The sequence below is a fragment of the Mustelus asterias genome, chromosome 16, assembly GCF_964213995.1.
Source record: "Mustelus asterias chromosome 16, sMusAst1.hap1.1, whole genome shotgun sequence".
Lineage (NCBI taxonomy): Eukaryota > Metazoa > Chordata > Chondrichthyes > Carcharhiniformes > Triakidae > Mustelus > Mustelus asterias.
The window spans coordinates 39,282,343-39,299,892 of NC_135816.1; the positions used below are offsets into that span (position 1 = coordinate 39,282,343).

The window sequence follows — 17,550 nt, forward strand, 5'->3', positions numbered from 1 at the left end:
TGGCGAGAGGGATATCAGCAGCTTCTACAGGCTGTATTTCAATGTTAGGACCCATAGAGGAGGCTGGCAGAATGCCAGTAACCTGCTCGTTCATGGAATGGGTTTTTCCTTGACTGAGCCATAGCATTATGATGCGGCTTCTGGGTTTCCTGACCATTTGTGGCAGGTGGGCATGCTCATGGTCATCTCATGACTATTAAAGCCATAGAAGGGACCATGGTGAGGGACAAAATGGAACTACTCCACAGCTGGCACATGAGGGACAGCACTCGAGTAATGGAGTCTCAATGAGGGAGAATGCCATCTTCTCCACACGAACCCCGTTCTCTGAGGGATAATCCCGGAATCATGCTGCGAATATCAAGGTCTTCAGAGAAATGTTGCTCCTAGCAGACAGGACAAAGAAGCCTGCCTGAGAGACACAGATAGAGGGGGATGTGGAGGTGAGCATCAGGAGTGAGGTCTCTCGCTCAGAGATGGATTCGCACAAGTGGTGCAGCAACCTCACCATGGGGTAGGAAAGGTGAGTGGCATTCCACATTCAATTGCAAACACACATATCCTGATGTCCCCAATCTTCTCTTGCACAGCTCCCCTCAGGCAAACACACCTTGCAGCTCAAGCCATTCCTCTCTCTCAAGGCACTTCATCACATTCCCCTCTGAACACTAACGCCGACTTCATCTTATTGTCATCTCACCCCCATCCCTCCGAATGACTCTGCTCAAATGTCAGTCTATTCTCGCAAAACAACAATCTCACACTCGTACCTCTTCTTTCTCTCCTTGCATAAAGATCACAAAACACCAGAGAGAGACAAATTTGGTAGCCCTCTGGTCACAGCCACCCTAATTGCTGTAGAGAATGACATACTGGCGATTAGCAGAGTTTCAGCGTGCATGGTCATTGAAATCAGAGAGAGTTTCTCAGCTACCAGGTGACAGGATTAAATAGCACACAGCCTCATAATAACCACACGGATGCATGTTGGTCTGATGCCAACAGCCACTGAAATGTGATGATCTGCAAAACGTTGACTTTGAACCCTTTCACTTTGTCAGCACTAATTCATGTCCTTCATCTCCTGTTGATACTTAAAGCATCACTCCGGAGTTGGTGTCGAAGGAGGAAAAGGATTCCTCAGAACAGGCACTGACACACGATTCAGGAGTACCTTCCACCAGCTCAGATACACACACCGTGGGTGGGGCCCTGAAGACAGGGGGTTGGATTGCCACATGGTGAAGCATGTGTCACATGTGAGCAAGGGCGGATGGTGCAGACAGGGACAACAGTGGAGTTCACGTCGCAAGTGCCTGCACTTCAAGCTCTGCTCAACTGCACACAGACGCCAAGCCTCATGGATCATTTACAAAGAGGACAATTCCTTGAGGTTTGGCACCTAGATCATCCACATGATGTTTGAATTCTGCATGTTCTCTGCTGTACAGTTCAATCCAGAGGCACTGTGCACTTTGGAGAGAGACTGGAGGAGTCAGTTCCACCATGAGTGCTATGATGTCTCTACAGAAAGTGAAGCCGCTCCTCAGAGGACAGCACCTCATCACCAGATTCCTTCTATTTACAAACTAATCTCCACCCCTAAGAGTGCTTCAGGTACAAAGTCAGAATCCGCACTGCCAGTAGACATGGCACTCATCATTATATACACAGGTGAAATTCCCTGATTGGGCAGGCAATCATTACCTCAATCAGGGAGCTCACACTCCAAGAGGCCAACCTCATGGACCTCATTGAAGTCATTACAGAAAGAGTGGCCATCTGCATGGAGCAGCAGATGCAGCTGGTAACTGAGTGCATGCTGGCCCTCACAATGTCCGACTCACACATTCTGCCAGTATGAGCAGGATGGAGGAAAGTCTCAACTAGATTGTCTGGTATGTCACTGGAGTGCAGCAAAGTGCTCTCAGGAAAGTGAAGGTGTGCTGTGGAAGGGAACATGGAGAAAGGAAGTATGGAAATGGGGACATTGGGTCAAAGTACTCCCATTCCATCACTCTTGCCTCCACACCCTGACTGCCCCATTCCCAACCCGCCCAATGCCTGTCAGATCCTGACATGCTATTTCCTGTTCGGATGGCTGAGTTTACCTCTGCACAGGTAGACGTGAGGAGGTCTTTAGCAGGGCCATCATGGACACTAAAACCCAGAGAACATCGGCCAAGATGCAGTCAGAACAGAGATATAAGCAGCTTGCCTCTCTCTTTCTGTTGTGCCACAGGGAATAATAAGAAAAGGAGGAGAAATACTTTATCACCTCAGAACGAAAATCATTTGGGTGTTTAAAAGTTTGTTCAATTGTGACTTTTTTTGTCAATATTTATGCAGCAGAAACTTTGTTTCAAAATTCCATTGCCCAGTCATCTCCTCTGTTGACCTACACATCCTGTGAGCTGAAGCTCTGTTTCCATCCCCTCTGTCCTGTGAAAGGGCGGGTAATCGAGGAGAAGGCTGTCGTTCCTGCTCCTGGTGTTCTTGCTGCTGCTTCTCCAGTTCCCCAGCAGAGGCCCAGGGTAGAGCTGTGTAAGCTGCTCCCATGCTGATCCACAGCTGACAGCATGGAAGTCTGGATCAGAGTCAAAATGCTCCAAGGTTATAGAACTGACTGCCAAAGTCTTGGAAATCAACTCCAGTGCAGTGAAGGGGCACTTTCAGAACCAGTCCTTGGAGCAAAGGCCTTTCACATGGGCAAAGGGGCAGCTGTCATACCTCTGTACTTAAAGGCTTTCCAGCCTGTCCATTGTAAAGTCCCATCATTCCCTGCTGTCCCCTCACCTAGTTTATCCTAAAGAGTTCCACAAAGCCTGGGAAAGCACTGCACTGGCAATTAAAGCCCAAATCCATGGTTAACGGTGCGGTTAACTAGCTTTCAGTTTGTGTTAATAACAGGCCCACCTGTCCCAACAGGGTTTCCTGCATACTCACCAACTTGCTCCAGTTAAATGTAGAAATTGGTGGGTTCGTGTCAGCGTCCTGGCACACTGGAATTCTTCAGTGCTTTAATCGTACATGCAGTGACACATACCCACTTTGACAGCTTAAAACTCTCCCCCACCCTCCTATGCATCTGGTACAGACAGGGAGGCTGATGAGATAAGTATAATTACAAAACAAATATAATACTTCCCACTAAACAAACCCCTGCGTTTCATGTAATCTTAAACTGATGAGGCATTTACAATATGTTGCTGCAGCCTCACACTGCCAGGGACCCGAGTTCAATTCCTGCCTCGGGTGACTGCCTGTGTGGAGTTTGCACATTCTCCCTGTGTCTACGTGGGTTTCCTCCGGGTGCTCCGATTTCTTCCCACAGTCCAAAGACGTGCGGGTTAGGTTGATTGGCCATAGTAAATTGCCCCTTAGTGTCAGGGGGGTTAGCAGGGTAAATAAGTGGGGTTACGGGGCTAGGACCTGGATGGGATTATGGTTCGTGCAGACTCAATGGGCCAAATGGCCTCCTTCTGCACTGTAGGATTCTACGAATATGAAAAACCGAAAATTAAAATTTCCATCATAAGTGAACACTTTTAATGGAACTGTATACTCAGTACCATCCCTCTCGTGACCACCAGTACATCATTGCAGGCAGTCAGCAACTTAGCCTTGACCTGAGCATTCTTAGATCATCCACTGCATTTACCAAGTTATCTTGTTTTCCTGCTTGACACCGCAAACAATATAGAAACATAGAAAGTAGAAGCAGGAATAGGCCATTCGGCCCTTCGAGTCTGCTCCACCATTGATTTTGATCATGGCTGATCAACAAATTCAATATCCTGATCCCGCCTTCCCCCCATATCCCTTGATCCCTTTAGTCCCAAGAGTTATATCTAATTTCATCTTGAAATCCACAATGTTTTGACTTCATCTACTTTTGTGGTAGGAAATGCCACACATTCACCATTCCCTGGATGAAGAAAGGGTTTCCATCAGCAGTCGCCCCTGCCCCCATATCAGGACCTTGTCTCAGAGTTTCATGATGCAGCTTTGACTGGCCTTCATAGCAAATAACACGCCCAAAGCCCGAGTCTGTATTCCTATGGTGGATGCTGGCTGGAGATGGAAAAGGAATGTTGCTGAGAGAAAGGAAGGTATAAGAATCCCTGCCTCGGGAATGAGCTATGCTCCCTCATTGGTTTTATTCACCATTTCAGTCAGGAGATTTGGGGATAACTGTTTTCAGTATTGGTGCCCACCTCACTAATCGGTACTTCTGTTGGGGCCGAGGCTGGTAGCAGTTGCAAAGCCTCTGGTATGCCTGCAGCTGGACCGAGAGGAAGATAGAAAATCAGGTGGAGTTAGAATCATAGAATGGCTACAGCACAATAGGAGGCCATTTGGTCCACCGTGTCATGTTGTTCTGTACCAATTGTTAGTGTGGGGATTCTCTGTGTAGCCGTAAGACACCAAGTGTTGTAAAGCACCAGTGAAACGTATATTTGAATTTGGGGTGGTTTATAGAACCCAGTAGATTGTGTTGAGTTGAGAGTGGGGAAGCTGTTGGAGCAGTTCAGGTGATTTGGCAAGTTTGCAATTTTCTTTTGTGAATTGCTCATTTTTAAAGTTTTGTTTGAGCTAAATTATATGTTCAGATGTATAAGGTGGGCTGGGTGAGGAACAGTCAGAGCAGCTGTTATATCTGACAGTTTCCTTTTCTTTAGTTAGTTTGTGGAGCTTTTCTTTCCCTAATAGAACAGATTCTTTTTGTTGCAGCATGATCAGGGTAAAAAAAATGAAGGATTTCATAGGGTGCCATGGTTTCTACCAACGCCCCCCCTCCAAACCCCCCCCCCCCCCCGGGTAGTGGGGATCATGCCACAGAAGGAATGGTTTTACCGACCAATGGACGGCATGGGCACATTGGTTAGCACTGCTGCCTCACAACGCCAGGGACCCGGGTTCAATTCCGGCCTCGGGTGACTGACGAATTTGCACATTCTCCCCGTGTCTGCGTGGGTTTCCTCCGGGTGCTCCAGTTTCCTCCCCACAGTCCAAAGATGTGCGGATTAGGTTGATCGGCCATGTTAAATTGCCCCTCAGTGTCAGGGGGATTAGCAGGGTAAATATGTGGGGTGACGGGGATAGGGCCTGGGTGGATTGTGATCAGTGCAGACTCAATGGGCCGATGCGATGTGTGCAATTTACTAGGATCAGGCTGGCAGGCACTGGCAAGGTGGTGAGAACGTTGGGGAAATGAGGAGGTGTGGGGGAGAGGGGGTGGGTGGAGGTGGAAGAGGGTAAAGGAGAATGTTTGAACTTGGGGCCTGCAAAGGAGGTCCGAGCTAACTGCCACCAGTGTCCTATTACACCCTCTTTCAGTTCTCTGTACAGTGGGTGGGGCAAGGGTATTAAGCGTGACAGAAGCAAGGTAGGTAGGTGAATAGGTGAAGCTGATAAAGATCAGCCATGATCTTAGTCAGTGCCAGAATAGGTTCAAGTGGCTGAATGGTTTATTCTTTGTCTTATGGTCCTCAATAATTGTTTCCCTTATCGTCAGGCCGGTCCCCTCAGCTGGATTCTGCACTGGGGCCAACTTACGTCTAGCTGTGGACCACCTCACTTAGCGTCATAGCCTCTCGTCTCTATAGCCTCTACACTGGATCCTGACTGAGCAGAAATGGGAACACACAATGTAGGGAGTGCACACTCCTGGGATGCCCACTGATGTTACTGGAATTGTAAGGGGAGCCGGAGGTTCCACTCCTTACAATCATTGCCCAAAACATTCCAGAAACAATGAGGACCCCAGTATATTATGCCCTTGCTCAGGGTTCTAATGAATTTCTGCCAGTGCTTTGCAGGAGTTTGGCAGAAATCTGGAGGAAACTTGGGACTTAAATCTCCTGGAGCTGCTGACAAATAACTTCCACGCTGAAGCCAATATTGTGGGTTGGAAGCTTTTATAAACTTATCTCCAAGTATTTATTGCTTAAGTAATAGCCAGACCATCAATATATGTTCTAAGCCAAACCAACTGTTTTTATCCATGTGTAAGATCTATATATAACAAAATACACTTGAAATTCTACGTCCATATGTATTCACTGTTCATAACAGGGTTTTAGTATAGTATTATCCCTGTATTTACTATATAGATACTGTGGATATAATATGATATTAAAGATTAAAAGAAGCTGACTAGTTCCTCTAATAACATTAAGGTGTATAGAAGTTACAAGGGCCAATTCCACCTGCAGGACAAAATTTTCCTGACTCCAGTCTGCTCAGCACAGGGATAGAACAGAGAAGGAAAATGAAATATAGCTTCAAGTTTCAGAGGCTGCTGGACAATAAAAGTTAGGAATCCCCTGCAGTGTGTTGAAATTTGCAACATACATTTTGTTCACTTGAAGCTACTATACAAAACTTGAACCAGCAGAAGAAGTGTGCAACAAGATTTTAAATAAGACCCTGTTTGCTCATGCAGATTCTGGGTGTCTTTGGCAGCTTCCATCCTAAGAACCTCACAATGATGATGAGGCTGATGGAAAATAAGAAGCATTCCTTCCAGGTGTGAATATTTTCGGATGGCTTTGCCTACTTTTTCTACAGATAAGACAGCATTTCAAGTTGCAGACCCAGAGGGGCGAATTTTCCCATTCTGCCTGCCACAGGAATCGTAGCGGGCGAGAGGCGGGCCATGGAAAGGTCCATTGACCTTGGGCAGGATTTTTCAGTTTTGGGGCAAGCAAGGCCAGAAAATTCCGCCCAGAGACACGCTTGGGTTGCAATAGATGCACAAAAGCTCTTATCTAACAAACAGGAAAGCTTTCATAGTGCACACATACACACTTATCTTGCAAAATTAACCATCCTACTCAAACAAAAACAAAATCTTGGATCATCGCAGAGAAGTTCCACCTCTGCATTGCTGATGAATAAGACACTGTCTATACCCAATCTACTAATTTTTGATGTGCATTTGGAGACATCATCTGTATTTCCATACTGTCAAAATTGGTTGTGATGTTTCGAAGGTGCGATGGCAGGTTTTGCAATCATAGATTACGAAAGGAAAAAAATACCTTACTTTTCTGCTGTGGCGGTGAAGCACTGGAAGATATTTTTGAGATGCTTTACCAGAGCAAAATGACTACCATTCAGCAAAAATACACTGACAACTTACTTCACTACTAACAGAAATACAAGACACAAAACAATTGTCATCTGACCCAGTAAGCAAGAAGCAAAGAACACAACTGACTAATATTGCATATGTTTGAGGTAACTAGCAACTAAATGTGACTTTGATGATGTTGAACATATCAAAGGAGGAATCATAACACAGATAATCAAAGGTTATTTCTCAAGTGTTTTTTGGCACAGTTGACTAGAGAAAGACAGAAGGCTGTCAGAGCTGTCAGAAAGTTGAAGCTATTGCAAATGTTGCAGATCCTACAAACATGCAGGAAGTTTGAAGTCTGCTAGGACTCATCACATACTGTAGTCACTTCATTCCTGACCTTGCTAACTTTCCTCCTATGTTAGCTGACAAACGAGACCGCCAGGTGGGAGTGGATTGGTTACACTAGATCAAGCAACGGCTGTCAGCAAGTTGCACAAATGTCTATTTCAACTGCGTGATAACCACCCAGCTAGTCATGGATGCAAGTCCGGTTGGCTTAGGTGCAGCTCCCATGCAAAAAGACAATGCAGGGAACCCATTAATTGTTGCAATGGCAAGCAGGTCACTACCACCCAATAGAGCGATGTTACTCACAAACAGGGAGAGAAACATTGTCAATCACAAAGGGTATACTGTACTTTCAACTCTATTTGTATGGTAGCAAGTTTGAAGTCACAACAGATCATAGACCATTAACATAGTCATAGAGTCACCAGAGGTTTACAGCATGGAAAAAGGCTCTTCAGCCCAACTTGTCCACGCTGCCCTTTTTTTTTTAAACCGCTAAGCTAATCCCAATTGCCCACATTTGGCCCATACCCCCCTTACCCATCGTACCCATGTAAATATCTAAATGCTTTTTAAAAGACAAAATTGTACCCGCCTCTACTACTACCTCTGGCAGCTTGTTCCAGACACTCACCACCCTCTGTGTGAAAAAAATTGCCCCTCTGGACCCTTTTGTATCTCTCCCCTCTCACCTCAAACCTCTGTCCTCTAGTTTTAGACTCCCCTACCTTTGGGAAAAGATATTGACTATCTAGCTGATCTGTGCCCCTCATTATTTTATAGACCGGTATAAGATCACCCCTCAGCCTCCTACGCTCCAGAGAAAAAAGTCCCAGTCTATCCAGCCTCTCCTTATAACTCAATCCATCAAGTCCCGGTAGCATCCTAGTAAATCTTTTCTGCACTCTTTCTAGTTTAATAATATCCTTTCTATAATAGGGTGACCAGAATTGCACACAGTATTCCAAGTGTGGCCTTACCAATGTCTTGTACAACTTCAACAAGACATCCCAACTCCTGTATTCAATGTTCTGACCAATGAAACCAAGCATGCCGAATGTCTTCTTCACCACTCTGTCCACCTGTGACTCCACTTTCAAGGAGCTATGAACATGTACCCTTAGATCTCTTTGTTCTGTAACTCTCCCCAACGCCCTACCATTAACTGAGTAAACCTTGCCCTGGTTCAATCTACCAAAATGCATCACCTCGCATTTGTCTAAATTAAACTCCATCTGCCATTCGTCAGCCCACTGGCCCAATCAATCATGATCCCATTGCAATTGGAGATAACTTTCTTCACTGTCCACTATGCCACCAATCTTAGTGTCATCTGCAAACTTACTAACCATGCCTCCTATATTCTCATCCAAATCATTAATATAAATGACAAATGTTCAAACATATCGTTCAAACACATAGCAAATCATCTACTTGAATAGTGTTGGATACTCAAGCTCCGTGTACAAATTCCATGTTGAATATCAGCCAGGCAAGCTATCGTTTAAACCACCTATTGCCAAAAATCAGCCCTCCTTGTCATGAGAAGATAGCCAAACAACATCTTAACTATATAATCCTAAATGGTGCCTAAGTCACTATAACTAACTAACCTCAAAATGGCTAAACAAGTTGAGGATGGCAACTACGTATGACGGATATGGAATCACTAAACTGGAAAAGTGTGATCAAGAGAGTGTCTACAAACAAAGTCACTCACACACTATGGGCCCTATTTTACCATAGCGTCACGCCCGTTTTCGGGCGCGAAAACGTGGTAAAGTCTGGTGTGAGGCCATTAACGCGATCCGTGCCCGCATTCGCGCAGATGGCCACTTTACCGAAACCCGGGAATGGGGGCGATCCGATTCATGCCTGAAACAGGCACAACGGCGAATTAAATGCATTTGCATGTATTTCAATTGAATTAATGAACTGCCTGCCCAACTTTATCAGCATTTCTCCCTTTACTGCGGCGTTCGCCGATCCGGAATCGCGCCAAAATGAACCTGCTGAATAAAAGTTTGAATCGGGCGCTGAAGAGCAAGTTCAGAGCTTCCAACGGCTCTCTGGTGGATCTCTGGTGGGGGGGGGTCTGCTGCCACTCTGCGGGCAATTGGTTGTGGGGGGGGGGCGAAGGGGCAGGGGTCGCGATCGGTCTGGGTAGCGGGGGGGGGTTGATAAGGGGGACAGTGATGTCTGTGGGTAGTAGGGGTGTGGATAAGGGGGACAGTGATGCCTGTGGGGGCCATCGCTCCCGCTTTTCACTCCCTTTCTCCACTTTCTGCGGCCTGGGAGCGATCTGACATTGGCGGGCTTTTTCAAATTTTTTTCCAACTGCGCATGCGCAGTTCAGAGCTCTGATCATTTTGGCCGCAGTAAGCCCCACCCACAGCGCGAATGGGACCCGCAATTTTTTTTTCAGGTCAAGTGCATTTGGAAGTGCCTGAAAGCAGATTTCCAAGTTGGATCTGAATTAAGCCCAGATTCAGCACTTGGAATGAAAATGGTAAAATCAGGTCTTTACATTTGAAACAAATTCACTGTTACAACCACATCTGATCTTGTGTTACACAACTGCATTGTCATTCATTGACAATTCATTGACAACTGCATTGACAATTGCATTGTTATTCTACAATCATTGAGGAAATGTTATCGTGATAGCACATGAAATTGTCAAAATCAAACAACTCCTTAGGGAGAAGGTATGATTCTCAGGAATTGATCATGTGGTTGAACACAAAATCAGTGCTGGCCAAATCAAGCAACCATATTGTCAAATCTTCACATCCCTCTCAAAATGCCTGAACTACCTCCAGGACCATGGAGATTTATTTATTCATTTGTGGGACCACCAGCATTGCTGGCCAGCATTTATTGCCCATCCCTAGTTTCACAAGAGCAGTTGAAAGTCAACCACATTAGCTGTGGCTCTGGTGTCAGATGTAGGCCAGACCGGGTAAGGATGGCAGATTTCCTTCCCCAAGGAACATTAGTGAAACAGATGGGTTTTTCTGACAATCGACAATGGTTTCATGGTCATCAGTAGATTCTTAATTCCAGATTTTATTTTACTGAATTCAAATTCCACTAGCTGCTGTGGTGGGATTTGAACCCAGGTTCCCAGAACATTAGCTGAGTTTCTGGATTAATAGTCTAGCGATAATACCACTAGGCCATCGCCTGCCCCTTAATACCACTAGGCCATCGCCTGCCCCTTGATTTTTACAGATTGCCCACCAGTGAACATTTGCTTCTTGTCATTGATGATTATACCAGTTTCCCAGTCGTGGAAATAAATATGTTTACTTCAACAAAAGCGGTCATCCCAAAGCTGGACCAGATTTTCACTTCGTTTGTTAATCACTCAAACAGTGAGAAGTGACATTGGATCCCCATTCAGCAGCGATACACTCAGTAAATCTGCAAACTACTTAGGTTTCCTTTATCAATAGATCACACTCCGTTGGCCAAAGGCTAATGAATGGAGAAGTTTATGCATACCTTGAAAAAACATGATAAGAGTTGTATTACTTTCTTCGCAATTACAGAGTGACTCCTCACTCAACTCCTACAAAACCCCAGCGACACATCTTTGCACCGCCTATGCACAAACTAGCTCTGAGCTACCCTATGGTATAATTGAATTTAAAATGCACCACTGCTGTGGTGGGAATTGAACCCAGTTTCCCAGAACATTAGCTGAGTTTCTGGATTAATAGTCTAGTGATAATACCACTAGGCTATTGCTTCCCTTTAATACCACTAGGCCATTTCCTAGCTCTGAGCTACCCTATGGTAAAATTCTATAATGATCAACATACACGCAGATTTAGAGTTACACCGCTAAAGCCAGGAGATAAAGTGCTTGTGAAACATGTTGAAAAGCGAACAAGCCCCTTACGACATCCAACCATTTCCTGTGACCAACAGAAAAGGTGACATCAACATCTCAGGTGATCAATGTGAGTTAAATTAGACCACATCTGATGTCAGATGATATCCTACTTGTGAGAGAAAATGTCCACCATACATGAATGATGTTACAAAGTGAACTATTTTCAGTTGGTGGACAAATCTTTCATATCACAGAGTGCATTGTTAAATTAATACAAAAGTTAAAATATGTAATATGTTGAATGTTCAAGTTATGCTTAACATTATTATTTACACTTTGGAAATGAATCAGTGGAATATGCTATGGCTATTATGCACTAATAAGGGGAGGGATGAGTGAATTGAAAATTGTCATGTGCATTTTGTTCACTTGAAGCTACCATACATTTTTGTATCAGCAGAGGGAACCTGCAACTAGACAACTAAAAAGGAAGCCATTGTTTGTTCATGCAGTTATATACTTTGGGTGTCTCTGGCAGTTTGTCCTAAAAAACTTCATAAACCTGTGAAGAGCACGTTTCTAACAGGGGCTCCTCAGATAGCATCTTGGAACATCCATATATGGAAACTCCAAGGCCACAACAAAAGGGAGAAAAAGTTAGGAACATCACGCCTCGTTAATCACATAACGGAGATGGCTCTGCATCTTTTACAGATGAAAAACCAATTCCATGCCCTGGGAGGCCAACAGGAACAGTATCTAATGATTTTAATCTTTTTTTACCCATCAGTGTGTTTGAGTGCAAGTGGAAACCTGCTGTCATTGAGTAACCGCTTGTGGTGAACCATAGATGGTTACCACTATGGGTACTGAACCATAGACGGTTAGCACTATGGGTACTTGTACATATGTTACTGTTGTCACAGTTGGGGTTAGGGTTGGGGTGTTCTACCTGTTGGTATTGTTCCGTGGTACACTCCGGTTGGCTCCGTCTACCTGTAGGAGTATAAAGGTCACTGCACTGCCTGGTGACCCTTTAGTCTGGGATTGTATTGTTAGGCAGTATGCTCCATTCTTGTTACTAATGAAAGCCTTTATTTTCCGGGTACGATCCAGCCTCCCGAGTGATTTAATCGCGCATCACCGCTCATGAGGTATCAGGAATGAAAACTTTAACAAGATCTTGCAACTCAGTTTCAGCAGCATCAGGGATCTTAACATTGGCCCAAAAGGAATGAAAGTGTATGTCCCTGTTTTTCCTCTATTGCACTGCCTCCTGATATGAACATTTAAAACCAAGCTACCTGGTTTTAAAATCACATCTGGAAGTATGTTAATTGGGAGAACTATCAGACTGAATTTTGTTGAGGGGGCATCCCAACGCCAGGGGTGGGGTGGTGGGCAGGGTGTGTGTGCGCAATTGGGAGGCAACCTTCACTTCAGTCAGCAGCAGGGCATAGGGCAGCATGTCGTCATCAGGGCTTTCAGAGGGCAATTAAGAGACAAACACATTGCTGCGGGTCTTGTGTCACGTATAGGTCAGACAGGTAAGGTCAGCAGATTAGTAAATCAGATGGGTAATTAATGAGAATCCAGTAGTTATGTGATTATTGATTACAGATACCAGCTTTTTCATTAATTGAATTTAAGATTTTCAGTGCCGTGATGGGATTTGAATTCATGCTTCTTGAATAATAATCCAAGCCTGATGAATTACAAGGCCAGAAACACAGTTACTTTGCTACCGTACCCCGTAACATCTCTGAGATTGGGTTGCAAGCTAGTAAGCTGCCGGTGCAAAGTCAAAGCTGCATTGGGAGCTCAGATTAATTACTCAAGTGATCTGACTTCACAAAGCTGCACACAGCTTTAATCATCCAGCCAATAATTCTCAGCAGAGATTTTGCCAATTTCTACATTCCAAGATTTGGCAAGTGCTCCTCAGCATTTTCAAGTACACGTGTTAAAAGGAGAATCCAAGTACTTTACAAAAACAGATGCCTTCTCTTGAATATGTACACATTAAACTGGGCCAGTCTTCTCATTGTAGGAATTAGATGGCCTTATTTAAGGTTGGCACAGTATCGATCGCATATCACCACTTCCGGTGTTACTGCATGTGATGGAGTTGGAAAGTCCACTCTGATGAGATAATTATATTTTCCATTTATTTAATGATTTCAATTAAAAAGCAATGGACCTCAGAGAAAGAGATGAATTTTTGATCAGTATTCTCAACGACATATAATAGGTGAGTGTAACAGCTTATGCACACAAATTCTGGCAGGAGCTGGAAATGTCAGAACTTTATCAAATCTCAATTTAATAGAAATAGAAATAGAAATAGAAACCCTACAGTGCAGAAGGAGGCCATTCGGCCCATCGAGTCTGCACCGACCACAATCCCACCCAGGCCCTACCCCCACATGTTTACCCGCTAAGCCCTCTAACCTACGCATCTCAGGATTCTAAGGGGCAATTTTTAACCTGGCCAATCAACCTAACCCGCACATCTTTGGACTGTGGGAGGAAACCGGAGCACCCGGAGGAAACCCACGCAGACACGAGGAGAATGTGCAAACTCCACACAGACAGTGACCCGAGCCGGGAATCGAACCCGGGACCCTGGAGCTGTGAAGCAGCAGTGCTAAACACTGCGCTACCGTGCCGATTTAGGTCTGGAACAGATGAAACCTTCTTCATCTCACATACAACCCCCGCAACGTTGAGTGAAATGGTGCAAAGAGAAGGGATTTATAATGTCCAGAATTTTCTTAACCTTGGCCGCATTACTCCCCAGCTATCTGAAGATCAGAGATGATCCTGCCATATGGTTCAGTTCAGCAATCTAACTGAGGCCCGTTGACCAGGGCTCCCGATAAGAATAGAGGAAGCATTTGTGATAACAGCCCCTTTGTACAGGGGATGATTGGGCAGCAACTAAAAGCTGGCCAAAGGATGATTTTCCGGGGCAGTTTTATGCACCCCGGACATTCTCTCTTCCATCTTCTTCCGTCAGGCAAAAGAAACAAAAGTCTGAGGTCACGTACCAACCGACTCAAGAACAGCTTCTTCCCTGCTGCCGTCAGACTTCTGAATTGACCTACCTTGTATTAAGTTGATCTTTCTCTACAACCTAGCTGACCGTAATACTACATTCTACACCCTCTCCTTTCCTTCTCTATGTTCGGTGTGCTTTGTCTGTATAGCGTGCAAGATACAATACTTTTTCACTGTATACTAATACATGTGACAAAAACATATCAAATCAAATCAAAATCAACTGGCACCCATGAAACATTCACACTGGTCGAGACTCCTATACACATGTATAGACTAGGTGATCCTTTCCTGACCCCAGGTAGTCCAGTAAGTTCAGGAATGGAAGACACTGATGCCCACTCTGCCAAACCAGAAGAGAGGGCAGGGGAATTTTAGTCTCTCTCTCTCTGTCTCTCTATATATGCTGGAACTACAAAACAACACTGCAAGCTGACACACACATTCAGATAAAAACAAATTTTCCATTACCTTTTCATAGCCCAGCATGATTATTCGCACCAGCACGACATTAACATGGGCCCCTAGAGACTCATCATGGTAAATCTCATTAACCTGTGGGGAAAGAAAAATACATTTGAGAGAATGTATTAGATAACAATAAACTCTTTAGATGAAACCAACTTCCTAAATTCCCATCCAACGATCAGCCCTTCTTTTTGCACTTATTCTCTTTTGGATCCAAAGATGAGATGCAATTTAAAGCTAAAGGTATCAGAGTCACATTGGAACTCCCAAAGGAAATTAATAAAATCTAAATTATGCAGCTCAATGGCAATAATATACCCATAGTAATCAATAGGCAATATCCCCCTAGTTCATTAAAAGAAAATTTGCTGAAATGAATAATGCATTTGCAGGCAAAAAATTAATCCAAAAGGAATGAAATCTCATTAACAGTCACCTTCATTGTACTGAGGATTTATCTAATAATCTCGAGAGTCACTGTTACTGACAACAATCACAGCCAGACTGTGTTATTATTCCTCCCCATAATGGAGTCTACAAAACAAAATAATCAGAAACCTGAAAGTGGACTCAACTTTGTGCCCAAAAGCTGACAAGATGCAGTAAAAGCTGTCACCATTCCTCTGAGACCGAGGTTCGTGCTGGAGTTGTGATAATAATGGTGAGGGGCTGATTAGGATCGTTAACCCTTGGCAAACCTCATGTACATCAAAAATGTTCTAGCATTGCCAAAATGACATTAATTAGCATGAAGCAAAGTAAAACAAAGCAGGATTTAAGTCATTATTGCTCAGCACTTTCTAATTTTTTTTTTAAATGTCAGGAATTTGAAGGGAAATTTTAAATGAATGTGTGTACCTATAAGGATCTGGCATTATGAACTGATTCATTATGCATGTCACATCTACAGCATATTGGATTATCTGAGGGCTTAAGGAACAGCCAATTTTGATTAAATGGCAAAACTAGTTAGAAGCTCAGAACCGTAATATAAAATTACACAGCATTAGTGATTTATCATCACACTATCCAATTAGCAGATTTATTTTATCCTCGTGCTTAAATCTGGGGGTGGTGGAGGGAGATGTGGTGTTGAGATCAGTTGAGCTGGTTGTTGGGGGGTGGGGTTCCCCTTCTAACTCTACTACTGAGTAACAATGAGTGTAAAACTGGCAGAACCATCCAAAGTTAGCAATTTAAATCACTTTGTTGGATGGTTCCCAGCGTAGTTGCCCAGGGGAAGTTAGCACTGAGATGTCAATGATGAAGGCTGCAGACAATCGTGCCTTGATAATGGCTTCCAATTCAATGAGAAAGAGGGTCCGCCGCCTCCATTTGATACAGACCCATGGGGAGCAAGGATCTGGGTAGCAAGAGGCAGCAGCACCTCTATAAGGTCATGGGGCTGGCGAACATAGAGCACTGCAATGGTGAGGACTGGCCCGACCATGTATTGCCAGCGGTGCTCTCATCTAGAGGTGAGTGAAAGGCAATGCCAGAGTCTTCCTCGTATGTTCTGGGATGTGGCTATTCACATCTGTCAGCTTCTCCAATATGAGTTGCAGCTGTATGAACTCTGAAGGAATAATGTGGAGCTCCTGGCTTGCAATGAGTAAATGTCTGCCTGCATACCCTTTAAATATGGCACCTGGAACTTCGACTTCCTGCCCCACCTGCTCCAAAATTTACTGAGCTCCTCGCTAATGCATAATTAATGAGCTGAAAAGCAGAAGATTGCGTGTGTTCACCCATCCCACTGTCCAGTGGGAATCACATTGAGATCTCCCACCAGCCAACGCACTTAGTCTCCAGAATGGAAAATTCCACCCAATGTAATCTGTAGACACAACTTTCTCAGGTTAAAATTTATACTTATTTAACTCAAATCCTTTTACGCTATATAATAGCCAGTACAACATAAAAACATACAATAAATGCAAATCGCTGCAGATGCTGGCATCTGAAACAAAAACAGAAAATGCTGGAAAAACGCAGCAGGTCAGACAGCATCTTTGGAGGGAGAATAGAGCCAACGTTTCGAGTCTGGATGACTCTTCACTCTTCATCAGAACAACTAAAATAGGAGCAAGAGTAGGCTATATGATCCTTTGAGCCTACTCCGCCATTCAACAAGGTCAAAGCTGAACAGCTGCATCAAATTCACTTTCCTGGTCTATCCCCTCATCCCTCAATTTCGTTAATATCCAAAAATCCATAAATCTTAGTCCTGAGAATACCCATCAACTGAAAATCCACTCGTTGAGCATAGATATTTCTCCTCATCTCAGTCCTAAATGTCCTCAGTCCTCATCTCCTTATCCGGAGAGATTATGGTCTCCAGTCAGAAAAAAGTCTCTCAACTTCTCACAACTTGAGAAAGGTAATTGCTTTAGCCCATCAAGGTATCTAAGATGTTTTTACGTTTCAATGCAATCATCTCTCAATCTTCTAAACTTCACTGAATATACACTCATGTATCAGTCCATATTACTCAATTTCTACTCACAGGCAGCTCTCTCATCTCAGGAACTAGTTCAGTCAATTTTCATTGCATCCCATCCAAGGCAACTATATCCTTCCCTTGATAAGGAGACCAAATCTGTACACTGTACTCCTGATGCAATCTCACCAAGGCCCTACATAATTGTAGCAAGACTTCCCTACTTATATACTCCAACCTCCATGTAATACAATTTGCCTTCCTAATTCTCATTCTCTCACCTTTTGAAAACATTCTGTCCATTCT

At 44.1% G+C, this 17,550-nt stretch overlaps 1 protein-coding gene across 1 annotated transcript in view; it reads right to left on the minus strand.

Annotated features, from left to right (window-relative positions):
• Positions 1 to 17,550, minus strand: part of LOC144505117 (A disintegrin and metalloproteinase with thrombospondin motifs 2-like) — a 229,554-nt gene that overhangs the window by 55,791 nt on the left and 156,213 nt on the right. Inside the window, exon 5 of the mRNA XM_078231003.1 lies at positions 14,808 to 14,891. Within this exon, the coding sequence (XP_078087129.1) occupies positions 14,808 to 14,891 (84 nt within the window). The remainder of the gene's footprint in view (positions 1 to 14,807; positions 14,892 to 17,550) is intronic.